The sequence below is a fragment of the Emydura macquarii genome, unplaced genomic scaffold, assembly GCF_026122565.2.
Source record: "Emydura macquarii macquarii isolate MOO-44397 ecotype Brisbane River unplaced genomic scaffold, CSIRO-AGI_Emac_v2 contig_67, whole genome shotgun sequence".
NCBI lineage: Eukaryota > Metazoa > Chordata > Testudines > Chelidae > Emydura > Emydura macquarii.
In genome coordinates this window covers 1,951,387-1,965,505 of record NW_027130204.1, presented here as the reverse complement: position 1 = coordinate 1,965,505, position 14,119 = coordinate 1,951,387, and the positions used below count along the sequence as shown (strand labels likewise).

The 14,119-nt window shown below is 50.8% G+C and overlaps 1 protein-coding gene across 1 annotated transcript in view; it reads right to left on the bottom strand.

Annotated features, from left to right (window-relative positions):
• Nucleotides 1–10,393: 10,393 nt before the first annotated feature.
• The window catches only part of PKD2L1 (polycystin 2 like 1, transient receptor potential cation channel), a 28,830-nt gene continuing 25,104 nt past the window's right edge, over nucleotides 10,394–14,119 (bottom strand). The window contains exons 12-15 of the mRNA XM_067529917.1: nucleotides 13,880–13,997; nucleotides 13,470–13,606; nucleotides 12,470–12,617; nucleotides 10,394–10,612 (exon numbers count right to left, since the gene is read on the bottom strand). Coding sequence (XP_067386018.1) covers nucleotides 10,394–10,612; nucleotides 12,470–12,617; nucleotides 13,470–13,606; nucleotides 13,880–13,997 — 622 coding nt within the window. The remainder of the gene's footprint in view (nucleotides 10,613–12,469; nucleotides 12,618–13,469; nucleotides 13,607–13,879; nucleotides 13,998–14,119) is intronic.

Below are 14,119 nucleotides of genomic sequence, written 5' to 3'. Positions count from 1 at the left end.
GGTCGCTAGGGGATGGATCCTCCCCACCCCCATTCCTGACCGACATAGCTATGCCAGCAAAACGTTGTAGGGTAGACCTGGCCTAAGTCAAGATGAGATCTTAGTGATGGCTAGGCAGGGTGTAGTTTTTACGAGTTAGTAGCTCAAGTGAAAACCTATGGGGGGTCTCTCTTGAACTGGGCCTGCTAACGTGTGAAAACAACCAACAGCCTGGGCCTCATTTGGGTTGCTCCCCTGCGTGAGTTCACATGAGTGAAGAGCACAGCTTTTCCTGCAGTGGCAACAAGGCCACGGAGCCCGCTAAAGCAGCCTGAATTAATACTTAAGGCCAGGCCTACACCAAAATGCGATGTCAAGCCAGTCATGTCACTCAGGGGTGTGATGTACCCCCAGGAAGACCTCTGTGAACCTGCAGGGGTATGCGTACCTCTAGTCGAGAACCAATGATTTAAGCCTGACTCACAGAGGTACTGAGAACTCCGGCTGAAGTCCAGCTGGGAGTTGTGAGCGCTCTGCCTCCATAGATTGAATAGCAGCCATTCAGAATGGTCATCCGACTCAGCCAAGGCCTCCACTATGAGACGGAGCCGGCTATACACTTTCAACCTCTATTGTCTCCAGCTGCAAGTTAAATAGGAGCTGAAAGTTCTCACTGCCTCCCAGCTGACACTCAACCCCACAAAGGACCAAAATTGTGAGTGGAATCCTGGCCCCAAGGACATCAATGGGGGGTTTAATTGGAGACACAGCCTTCAGGGCTGAATGGCTGTTGCCCTGACCCGTGTGCTGAGAGGGTCTGCCACATCAGAATAGTGCCTTTTCATCCCATCTTTGCACTTGTGCAAGTGACAACACAAGGTGCTTGAGCACCAGTAATTCAGGAGCCAAGAATGAACCCAGGCAGTTTCAAGAGTCTTTGTCCAGGTCTACACAGTAGAGTTTCATTAGCACAGCTGCATTGTTCAGTGTAGGGGGCTGGACAAACACCTCCACCCTCCCCATGCCAGCCCCACTCTCAGCCTCGGTGCAACTATGTCAACAGGTGGGCGCTTCAGTTGGTGAGCCGGTGTCATCTGGGGAGGTGGTGTCCGTGTGCTGGCAGAGAAACCTGTTGCCAGACCCTGTGTTGACGCCAGGGGCCTGCGCCGGGACAGCTCTCCTGGCAACGCGCTTGTAGCGTAGATAAGGTCTTTGCCAGTGAACACTGCCTTTCACCCCCTCAGCATGCTCTGTCATCCATCAAAGGCCCCCATTATCACGGTATGTGAGCAGCACGCCAGGCGGGCAGGGTAGTCCTAGTACTCCCACTGGACAGATGGGAACTGAGACACAGGGAACGAAGTGACTGGTCCAGTATTGCACAGGGAGACTGTGATAGAGCAAGGATTTAAACCCACGTCTCTCAAGTTCTAGGTGAGCCCCCGGCCCCTGGACCAGCCATCCTTCCCTTGCTGGTATGGCACATCTTTGTGCCCATGTCCCAGCTGTGTCGGGAGGAGCTGATTGCTTGTAATAGGGCTGATCTGAAGCACATCAGACAGCTGGAGGCTTAAGCCCTTTCCTTTCATGGTGTAACTGGGCCCACCTGTGGCAATTGACGCTGATGGGAAGAGGGTACAAGAGAGCAGGCAGGATGGGATATTTGCTTTCATGAAGGTCCTAGTGACAAGCCTCTCCTTCGTACCGTGTCCCACAGGATGAGAGCAAAGGTGGCTCAAACACCGGCTGGCCTGGGGGCTTCACGGCTGCAGGAGGGGGAGCAGACTAGAGTAGCTGGGCTTTTAAGGGGGCTGGGTAAATGTCTGACCAGTAACAATGTTCGTACCAAGAGCCCAGGTGCTGGGCACAGTGGAAGGGTGAGGCCAGGATAGTAGGTCTGCAGTGCAATCAGAGTAACCCAAGCTGCACACTCACCATGGCAGGTGCTGTATAATGGGCCTGTGCTGCTACGTCAGTACGTTGCTTATTCAGGTCCATCCTGTGAAGCCCGGGGGTTCTGGTCACTGCTAAGAGGCAGGATACTGGGCTCCATGTGCCAGTGATCTGAGCTGCTGGGGAAAGTCACTTTTCCCCTCCAAAAGCAGCCGAGAAGCCTGGAAAATGGGTGTGTCCCCCTGCCCACAGAAATCCCACCGGTGGGTTGGGGAGGGAGGTGGCTCCTTGAGGATGCTGTCCCCACGTTGCCCTGGGATCCTGGCTTTGGGGGGTTGTCACCACCCGTGTGGAGCTGCTATGGATTCTGGAGGCAGAGCATCTGGCATCCATCCTGGGCCCAGCACGCAGACAGGCCAGGCCCCTTGATTAACCCTCTGCTGGGTTCTCCAGGGGGGCAAGGTGGTGGAAACGGGGTGTAGCTCCTCTCAGCCAGCTCTTCTGGCCTTCCTTCCCCTCCTGCCCTGCACCAGCCAAGGAGCCCTGCCACAGAGAAGGCTGTCTCCCTGTGTCTGTGCCACTGCTGAGGTACAGAACAGTGGGACTCCGGGAGGATGATCCTAAGCCCGTTAAAGTGGACAGCTGGCAGTGTGGACCAAGCACCCATACAGCATCCCCAGGATCTGTCAGCAACATGTGCAACATTAATAATCACCCAAGGGATGCGCTGGTAATGTCTATACACTGGTTCCTGTTTGGAGCCGAGGCTGGTTGGTCCTAGTCTCTTTGCCTATGTGTCCTGCATGCTCCTGAATTCCCAGCATCTTCTATGATGTCTTATTGAGACAAACCTCCAGAACCAGGTTTTAATAAACTACCCTTCAGTAAGGGGGGAAACTCCCTACCCGCTCCTAGGCTTTTTATCCCAGATCTCTTGTCTCCTGGCAAATGGACTCAACCACTCTTATTAATGATAATCACTAGCTCTCATACAGCACTTTTAATCAGTAGGTCTCAAAGCTCTTTACAAAGGGGATCAGTATCATTATCCCCAGTATGCAGAAGGGGAAACTGAGGCACGGGGCAGGGAAGTGACTTGCCCAAGGTTACCCAACAGGCCAATCATAGAATCCTAGAAGATGAGGTGAGGGATGTCATCTAGTCCCTCCCCCTGCTCAAAGCAAGACTAACCCCAACTAAACCATCCCAGTCAGGGCTTTGTCAAGCCGCAACTTAAAAACCTCTAAGGATGGAGATTCCACCACCTCCCTAGTATTTTTATAATCCTCCCTAGTCATCTGCCCAAGCTTCCACTTCTTGTAAGCTTCTTTTTTGTGTTTAAGTTCACCAAAGACTTCTTTGTTAAGCCAAGCTGGACGCCTACCATATTTGCTATTCTTTCTGCACATCGGGATGGTTTGTTCCTGCGCCCTCAATAAGGTTTCTTTAAAATACAGCCAGCTCTCTTGGACTCCTTTCCCCCTCATATTAGTCTTCCAGGGGATCCTGCCCATCAGTTCCCTGAGGGAGTCAAAGTCTGTTTTTCTGAAGTCCATAGTCCGTATCCTGCTGTTCTCCTTTCTTCCTTTTGTCAGGATCCTGAACTCGACCATCTCATGGTCACTGCTGCCTAGGTTGCCACCCACTTCTATTTCCCCTACCAAATCTTCCCTGTTTGTTAGCAGCAGGTCAAGAGAAGCACGGCCCCTAGTTGGTTGCTCCAGCACTTGCACCAGGAAGTTGTCCGCAACACTCTCCAAAAACTTCCTGGATTGTTTGTGCTCTGCTGTATTGCTCTTCCAGCAGATGTCAGGGTGATTGAAGTCCCCCATGAGAATCAGGTCCTGTGAACTGGACACTTTCCCTAGTTGTCTGAAGAAAGCCTCGTCTGCCTCATCCTCCGGGTCTGGTGTCTATTACAAACGCCCACCATGGCATCACCCTCGTTGCTCTCACCTCTAAGCTGAACCCAGAGACTCCAATGGTGGAGTTGGGAATAGAATACAGTGCGGCTGAGTCCCAGCCTAACACTTTATCCTTTAGGCCACACTGCCTTGCAGGCATGCCACTTCCCTGCCTTCACCATCCACCCTGGAAGCCAGCTGAACCCTGCATAGAGGGGCAACACCTTTGGGCTCAGAAACCCTCCAGCCTGGCATGGTGCTGTCAGGTTCCGGGCTGTGGCTTCGTTCGGCTCTGCACTGGGCCCATAAGCAATGCACTGATGGTTAGCCTGGTGGCATTGGAGGGGCTGGGCCATGGCACCTGAACATTTCCATTGCCCTCCTGTTCTTTAGTCAGGCCCCTGCCTTACATTAGGCCAGGTTTTGGTTTCCCTGAATTCTGCGGTGTGGCGCCCTGCAGGCCCTGATGGAGCCTGTTGGCCCCTTGGGTGGGCGGGCTGCTGGATAGTTATAGCGTGCCACGGGGACTGGTGCCTTTCTTCTTGGGCCTCAAGCTTAATGCCTGTTACCAAACCCATGCACTCCTCGGTCAGCTGAATTAAATACCTTTCTCCTTCCAGGCTCTTACACAAGGGCGCAGCCCCAACATGTATGTGCCACGCCCCTTCCAGGACACGGCCCGCATCGCTCTGCAGTCAGAGACACCTGCTCCTGGCCGACTCAGTGCTGGCCTAGCTACTAGCAGCCTCTGGGCATCGGCTACCTCTGGACCTGTGCCAGCAGCACTTAGGGCCCAGATCCTCAAGTGGTGTCACTCTGCATTGACTGCAAATGGCGCTGTGCTGGTTTGCCCTGGCTCGGTATGGGTCCAATATTGCCAAAGGGTGGGTGTTTCTTTAATTCCCCTCAGGTCCCCGGTCAGGGTGGAGACCAGGAGAACTGCACCCAGTGTCATTCCTGTCTGCTCATGCCTGCCCTTCCTCCCTGCAGGTGCACACCTAGGGTAGGGCAGCCCCAAAAGTGAAGCGGGTGCATCAAGGATTACCCGTGGAGCACTAGCTCGTGGTTAAGGTTAAGATTCTGTCACGGTTATTTTTAGTAAAAATCAGGAACACGTCACGGAGAAAAATTCACAGGAGCCCTGACCTAGCCATGACTTTTGCTAAAAATAGCAGGGGGGGAGGAGGAATGACACCTGGATTCCCATGGGGGGGGAGGGGTTCTGAAAGTCCCACTGCCCCGGGTGGGGCACAGCCCTGGCTCCAGACTCTGCTGAAGCCGTGGGGCAGGGGCACATAGCAGTGGCTCCAGCTCCGGCCCCAGCCACAGCCATGGGGGGTGGGCACACAGCCCCGACTCCAGTGCCGTCCAAAACCGTGGGTCAGGGGCGCCGAGCCCCAGCTCTGGCCCTGCCTTGCCGCAGACAGCTGAAGCCAGAGGTGCGGGAAAGTCACGGCATCTGTGCCTTCCCTGACCTCCGTGACCAAATTGTGTCTTTACTCGAGGCCCATGGCTGGACAGCGGGGTGGGCATACTATGCCGGCTCCTCCTCCTCCTAGCCAGCTGCTAAATTGCATTGGAAGAGCCACCAGTGCATCATCAAGAACTTTCTCCGTGTTTCCCTTTTAACTGGTAACCAATTGCTGCAGTGACCTCAGGATGTGATGGGTTACTGAGGAGACAGGCGGTGGGGGTGCATGCGATCCTGAATGGGGGAGCAAGTGAGCGGGGGTTGGGGGGGCGAGGGGCACAGGCCACAATCTCTGCTAAAATCTGAGCCCCCCCTCTGGGACAGGCTGAGGGCCTGTGGGTCAGGCCATCGATCACAATACTTTCCAAAGATGAGCCCGGGAGCTCAAATAACTCCACTAGACGCTAAAAGCTCTGGCTAAAGAGAGACCCTGGCTTGCTGGTTCTTTACAACAACCTTTAACGCCCAGCTTCTTCCAGTCCCACAATGCACAGGGGACAGCTGCAGGGGCACAGCAGCAGACGGTTGAGCTGTGACACTTGGAGTCGGGCCCTGTCTCCACTTACAAGCTTCCAACACGGCAGTGCCGCTGTACAAGCGCTCGCGTCGCTGCGTTATGCTGACGGGAGAACTTGCGCCCATCAACAAAACCAAACCAGCTCAACGAGCGGCGGTAGCTGTGTGGGTGGGAGAGGGTCTCCTGCCGCCATAGTGCAGTCCACACGAGTGCTTGTGCTGGCAAAACTTATATGGCTCAGCGGGGGTGTTTTTTTCATACCCCTGAGCGACAAAAGTTTTACCAGCATAAGTGCTAAGTGTAGACATGGCCTTAGTTTCCTGGACCTGACGAAGAGCTCTGGGAAAGCTTGAAAGCTTTTCTTTCTCACCAACAAAAGATGGCCCGATAAAACACAATAACTCATCCACTTTGTCTCTCACATTTTTGGAGTCCTTATCCGATCAAGTGTTTCTCCAATTGACCACTAGATGTCACCAGTGCACATCCAACGCTACACACACTCACCATAATGCCTATCTCTTACCTGGCAACAGGTTGGTATCATTGTCCCACTTTACAGATGGGTAAACTGAGGCCGGCTTGTTCTACAGCAGTAGAGCTGTAAGTGATTTTTCTGTTCCTTGTCTGAACTGAAAAATTGGGGCCGGAGTGGGGGGGGGGGGATTGTTTTGGTGCAAATTAAAATTTTAATTCATTGTTGAGTTTTTTTAACCTTTTTAACCTTTTAAAATAAGTAAAATTCACATGTAATCTGGAATGGAAAAATCCAAACATTTCCTTCAGAAAATGTCAAAAATGAAACATTTGGATTTGTTTATTTGTTTGGTTTTGTCCCAAACAATTTGGCAAATTCGACACAATTTCACAAAATGCTCACCTCTTTGATCCCAATCTGCATTTTTTTGCTGCAAAAACGTTTCCAGTGAAAAATTTCACTTATGCTAAACCATTTGTTCAAACCATGCTTTTAGCAGGGAGCCTTTGAGGTAGTTTCCCAGACCGGAAGAAGAACTCTGGGTAAGCTCGAAAGCTTGTCTTGCCGTCCAATGTGAGAGATTACCTCCCCCACCATGTCTCTAATATCCTGGGACCAACATGGCTACAACAACACTCCAAAATGTGTGTCATGCTTGTGTGGACTCTGGTGACACTCCCTCTAGGACTGTGCACAGTTCCCATCATCAGCAGAGTGTGGCACTGATCCCGAGACAGACCATACTCTCTCTGAAGGCAGGAGAGAGCAGCCTTTATTTAAGCCCTTCTTTGAACCATCTAACTAGTAATTCTCACAGGTTTGATTCATGGCCATCTCCTTAACAATTAGGGATGACAAAACAAATGCTGCAGCAAGGCTGTGCCCAGCCTCTGTCGGAAAACCCTTTGCGCTCCCCGCTGCCCCAGCACACTGGCAGTATCATCCCCTCCCACTCTGACAGCAGGCCAAAAACATCACATTTGCAAATACAGCGGGAATGATTCTGCCCTTGGGAGCAGTTAATTTATGGCATTTCTTAGCTGGTCAGCAGATACAGTCTACACAACAAACACAAACAGGTGCTGGGGAAGGACACCGGCGTCCAGGTGATGCACAAGCGGTTTGATCCATCATAGCCTAAGACACGATCATCTTTGAGAGATGTTTATCATGCGTGTCACATACATGATTACATGTTCAGCAAAGGTACATACAAGAGACAATTGCATGGAGTCATACAGGGAACAGATAAAGCATCGGTGACATGCTAGCTACAGGAAGTGCTTTACACCAGGTGTGAAATTCACACACACAACACAGAGCCAGAGAAGCAGGATTTACACAGGGGTGAAGGGAAAAAAGAATTTGCCTTCCAGCCTGCAGGTGAGACATAGGGAGCCCCTGCAGCCCTTCTGGAGTCATGACCCCAATGCTGGTTTGAAATAGGAGCCATGATTCCCACATGCACCCTAAGCCTGGGGGTTGGAACCACTGGATCTGTGTGATTTTGGAAACAATGGCCATCCATGATCCTGCCCCCAAATCGTCCCTTTGTGGCGGTTGATGTGGATCCAGCTCTAGCCTGGGCAGAGTGTTCTCTAGCCCTGCACTGCTGGGTGAATTTTCCCTGCAATCCTAATGTCCCTGATTTACAACATCCCGGAAGGTGACCGGAAAAGCTGTACAAACACACACCAAAGAGAACAATAAATGTCTAAACTCAGAGTGTGAAACAAACAACTTTGCAGAACAAGAGCTTGGAAAATCTGTTCCGCCCAAGAGCTGAGTTCAGGATCCTCCATTTCCCACGTTTGGGGCTTGGGCCTGCTCCCACAGAAGCCAATGACATCACTCCCACTGACTCCAAAGGTACAAGATCAAGGCCTTAAAGCAGACTGCTTGACTGTAGCTGTTGGGGAAATCTCCCCAGCTCTGGCAGCAAGCTAAATTCTGCCCCACATACGCTTGAATTGTATGCGGGGAAAATCAGTTCAGAATCTAATCCAGGACCCTGAACTCAGGAGATGACAGGCAGCCAAAAAAGAGCTTTTAAAAAATAGAACCGGTTTTGTTATAATTAAGCCTTCCTGCCCAGCATCAGCTACTGATCGAACCGTGAAGCCCATCTGTAAAAAATGTATTTACAACGGTCTGTAGGATCTACTACTTTGCATGAACAACTCTAGCTTGACCGCTGTGGGCTTTCCAGCCGAGGCAATGATGTGCCCTTTGTTGTTCAAGACTCTGGGTTCTAGTCCTGAAACATTTAGGATGCTTTTTTTGGTGATTATTGTTGCTGTTTGAAAGAGGCACGTGTATCATTGTGTGATTATAGTTTACAGAGGCTCTCTGTTAAATTTTTCATCCTGGGAAATTCCAATTCCCTGACATGGTCGCTTTGCGCTTTAATAACAGAAGAATAACTTCACACATGATAAACATTACAGCCTGTGGTGAATCGGTAACTGTGGTTTTACATCACCCAAATACATTGGATCCACAGATTGAAGGGGACATTTGAGTTTAATACACTTTACCCCTTTGTGATGCAGTTGTGATTAGGATATTTCAAATCCCTTTACTGTATTCCTGTCCTGACCTTTTGTGTAGTACTGCTGTTAAACAAGTGCTATCTTCCATCCCAATGGTGGCTGCATTTCAGTGGTGGGTGAAGTGATTTTTTTTTACTGCATATGGTAAAAATCTGTAGAGTGCTTTGGGATGAAAGTTACTATACAAATGGACATTAGCATCACTGAAATCTAAAATTTCATGGTGGCTAATTTCACTGAACAATCTCCTCCAATGTTACCTCTCAAAGGTATTTAATAGCTGGTGTGGGAGTTTACTGCTAGAACCAGAAACATACAAAATAATGAAATAGACTATCAGGACTGTAGAAACAGCTGGATTCTTAATTGGTGTAAATGAGTGTAACCCCATTGAGTTCACTGCCACTTCACACCAGCTGAGAATCTGGCCCAGTGTCCCTAGCTTGTGGCATCAGCTATAGGTGGGTAAAATAGTCTCAGTACAAATGCAAAATGCTCAGAATAGGAGCGTTTTCACACGTCACTGAGATGTCGATGGTCCTGTTGTCGCGATATTTCCACAGGATGAAACATTTTCAGTCCAACTTCAAGCAAAATTGTTTCCATGGAAAACGCATGATAAATGTTGTCATTGCACAACTAGATGGCTGGCTTTGTGACACCTCACACACTGCGATTTTGGGGGAGTGAAAATGGACAACACAAAACCAGTGGGAATTCTAGCATCAGCAGGTGAGTTAGAAGCCATGTTAATGGCTCAGCCATAGGACTGCTTCAGCCAGTGCTTAAAGTGGTCTGGAAAAAAGTTGGGGAGGGAGTTGGACAGATTCTGAAAACAGCAGTTTTGGTAAGAAATTGCTTAAAGTGTGCCCCTACCTCAGCGACTCAGCTCGATCTGTCTGCAACCCTTTGCCGCCCTCTGAAAACATTGCCTTCAGCCACATAACCACAGCCTCAGATCTCCCCCTTAGTTCAGCCAGACTTCTCTTCTCGTTTAAGTAATGCTGGGTTAGTATCCTCTCATCTCAAGCTCTCTGCCTGCTAAATGAGGGGGTGACAGTATGGATCCCACAGTGGGGTGCAGAGGGACTGGGACAGAAGAAAAGTGGGGGTGACCAACAAGCTTAACTAGCAAGTTTCTCATTGCAACTTAAGTTGACACTTATATCCCGCCTTGTTTATCTGATCCCCCCCAACTGTATCCTGTAAAGGACTCTGTGTGCGTGTATGCGATGGGATGGCAGACAGCTGCACAGATCCGCTCTGGATCCAAATTCGGGGGTGTTCAGATCTTGGGGGGGAGTAGGGAGAGATGGGACAAGTTTAGCCCATTTGGAGATATAGCAGCCAGCAGCAAAGTCTGGATCCAGATCTGAACACCTCCTTTAAGCCCGGAGGTGCTTGGACCTGGAGTTCTAGATCTATGGTGTTACACAACTTGGCAAATAAACGCAAGATAATCTATGATGCTGCATCGCACCAGGCTGAGACAGACATCTCTAATCGAGTCCGACTTTTTCGTGGAAAGTCTAACAATGGGGAATCAACGGAGCCTGACTTAGTACCCTGGGATCCAAAGTGGGAGCATTTGCATGTTTGTCAGAAGTGCACGTTAGACTGAGGCCGGGTGTTCTTGGGCACCTGAGAGCCCGGTAAACCGGATTTAGGCAGGTTGGCGTAGACGCTGTTACCATTTTGGGGACCGCTCCCACTGAGGTTGCTTCCCAGCATGTGCTTTATCTCCCAGCCTTCTTGATTTTCCTTCACTAGCTGGTCTAGATTCCGATGGAGCAGTTCTTCCTGGCGGGGCTGTTCCTCCTATTACCAAGGGGAAGAAATGGACATTTGCACTGTCAATAATTTACTGAGAAAACTACCAAAGGCTCCAAATGTTGCAATGGAGAGAGACTGGGCCATGCACTTTCATTGGCCTCTCCTCTCCCAGTCCCCGGTCCCTTCCATGGGTCACCCAGGGCTTGCCCAGACAATGTTCAAAGGAGTCTTTTTTAAAGGTGTTGGCTAGAATGCTTGAACTAATATGGTTTCAAAGTCTCTCGTAGCCCAGGCCGGTTCAATTCCTTTCTGCAAAATGCTGTTGGCAAGAATGTCATGCAAATGCACATTTCCGAGTGAACTCTCAGGCAAATGTCTATCACAGGCGCACACACAGCAGAAGTGTGTTCACACGGCCACACTGAAAGCTCTTGGTGGGCTTGAGAGTGGTTATGAAAGCACTTTGCAATGGCGGTGTGTCTGTGGATAGGTGAGAATTCACCGGCAAGGTGCCACAGAAGGTGCTCCCAAATACACAGCATTAGTCACAGGTTTTGTCGGACCGACATATGTCAGTGTCATTGAACATTGCAAATAGCTTCCAGCTTGCAACTCTTTATAGGCAGGGGAGTCAGCCAGTCAGGGACCAGAAACGTGATTTAGGTGAGCAATCATACAATGCAAGCACCAGGCAAAGGATAATTGGAGCAGTCTTCCCTCAGAGCAGTCACGAGGCCGAGTTATGTTCACATGCACCATTCGGTCAACAGTTGTGAACAAACCATTTTTAAGACCCAGATGCTCTTTGCAGGTGATGTGCATCCAGAAAAAAGGGGCTAAAAATTGTTCACTGTGATTAATGCACCCAGCAAATTCTTAGCACTTATCCTCAAAACCACTTTCCCATGTTCACAGACTAATCCTTCCAGCATCCCTTAGAAGTTGCTGCCCCCATTTTGCAGAGAGGGGAAACTAAAGCCAGAGATACTAAGGGTGCGTCTGCACTGCGATCATGGGATGTAATTGCAGCTCATGCAGACGCACCTAAGCTAGCCTTGATCTCGCCAGCTCAGGTGCTGCAGCAGTGACGTCGCAGCCGGGGGCACTTCAGTCGGGGGGACTGTCCCACAAGCAGTGACCCCAGCTTGTGAGCAGGCTGGCATGGTCTGAGCTGAAGCCCATGCTGTTGTGGTACCGAACTGGCTAGATCAAAACTAGGCCGGGTATGTTGACAGGTGCTGCAGTCACACCCAGCAATTGCACCATAGACATCGCCTCAGAGGCCTGGCCAATGTCACAGAAGGAGCTGGTGTCAGCAGTGGGCTTAGAACCTGGGAGGTCCAAGACCCTAGTTCTGTGCTGGGACCATGCCGTTAATTTTACACCTTGATGAATGACAGTAAAATACTTTTACAAACACGGACTCTAAGGCTCTCTGCCTGGACGTTTGAGAGCGCAGGGCCAACGCCAGGAAGACCTCTGAGAGAAAAGACACAGGCTTCCTTGCTGTTCTAGGACACAGTGGGCAAACTCAAACTTGAGGCAAGCAGGTACACTAGAAACTATTGCCTCCGCCTGCACCAAACCTGACTTTGGCCCCGCAGGAGTTTGCGGGACACGTTCTGCTCCAGGGGTGACCTGGACAAATCACTGGATGTGATCTGGGCACTGAGTCTGGAAGACCTGCAGGCGGGAGGTTTGGTGTCACACCGACCCTTAATGCAAACGGCTTGGTCTTGCAAAGCTCTGAGCACCCTCAGGTCTCATTGGCTTACAGGAGCAGGGCTTGGAAAGCACACCGCTAAATGAGCCAGTCCATTCAGGCGGGGAAAGACGCCCAGGCCAGCCGGACAGGAGCCCTGGCCTGCTTGCGGTGGGGGTGTCTGTCCGAGGACGACTGACCTTGCTGATGTTGTCGAGTAGCTTGCCCACCAGGTCTTTCCTTTGCAGTTTGTTTCTCTCCAGCGCCTCCAGCTTGCTCACCACCAAGTCGATCTTGGACACGATGCTGCCGATGGAGTGCTCCAGCTGCAGGACCCGTTGCAGGAGGCTGCGGAAGAGAGTGTGAGCCCTTGTAAACCTTACCCCATGACACGGGACAGAGGCAGCAGCAGAGCATGTACAGACCCTGGCCAGATCCCCCCATGGGTGTCAGCTGGCGTAGCTTCAGCCCAGTCAATGAAGTGCTGCTGATTTATACCAGCTGAGAGTCTGGGCCCCCGGCTCTGCTTTCAACTGTGCTTAGTGATCATGCTTAAGACAGATTATGTCCCAGGCAGGTTAGCCAGCTAATGTGGATGGGGCCAGGCTATTTTCCCATGTGATTTAGTTGAGCTGCCTGTAGCTGCCTTGCTCTGCTCCAACCTCTGTCTTAATATGGCCATAGGTGACTTGCCCAGGATCCCGCGGGGAATCAGTGGTAGAGCCACAATCTCTTGTCTCCCCATGCTGTGTGTTAAGTCTAAACTCTGCTCCCTTTTTGGGAGAAACAGACTTGCTCCCCCTACATCCTCACGCCTGGGAAATAAGGGCCAGATCCTTAGCTGGTGTAAATCAGGGTCACTCCTACGTGAATCCTCCTGCAATGTGTCAGCCCACTCCACCCTCTGACCTGAAACCTGGGTCTGCAGCATGACACCCCCTTGCAGCAGCTGCTGGAGAGATTATTCCAGACACAAGCTGGGAAGTTTCCTGGCAATGCTTTCACAAAATAAGCCAACTCCATTATAAAAGACCTGGCATTGTCTTGCTGTGCATGACGGGGGCACATCATGACCAGGTCACGCTGGAAGGCTTTCACACCCGCGTGGCCCAGGTGGATGTGGCTCCACGAGGGGCGGGGGCAGCAGGACAGGGCAGCCCTTTGTTTTCAGATTCTGGGCTAGCACCAGCAGTGACCCACATTTGGAATTCTTCCTCCGACACCCAGTTGGACTTATTGGCGTGATTGTTCTTTGAATCCACAAGGGTCAGATTCTCTTCCAGGTTGTTGTCACCATAGGATTTCCCCAAGTTTTCAATCTCTGCAGTCAAAGCAACCTAGAAAACAGAGAGAGAGAGAGACAGACAGACAGACACAAACACACATGGAAAGCTGGATTGTCATTTTGCCCAGACTTCACCAAGGAATATTTAATGCATAACAACATAGGCTGTCATAAACTCATCGCCCCTTGCAGTGTATGCAAAGATGCAGACATGGCACCCACTTGCTTTACATGCCCACCCCGGGACCAGGACCCAAAGAACTTTGGTGGATGAGCTGGGACAAACAAAGGGTTCCCTTTCCAGCCCCGCATACCCAACCTTTACCCTTTTCTCTTCTAGGTCATGCCTCATTCTCTTCTGTTCCTCTTCATCAAGGATCTGGTTACCATCTTTGTCAAATCTGGAAAAGGCTGCTGTGATCTCATGCTCGGCGTGACCCAGCCTAAGGCAGGAGGCACAGAGAACGGAGGCAAGAAGACACAGGCAGAGCAGGTCAGTTCGTTATTAGATTCTAAACCAATGATGCCACTTAGTTACCTGTCTTGGGATGAGAGCAGTGCACTG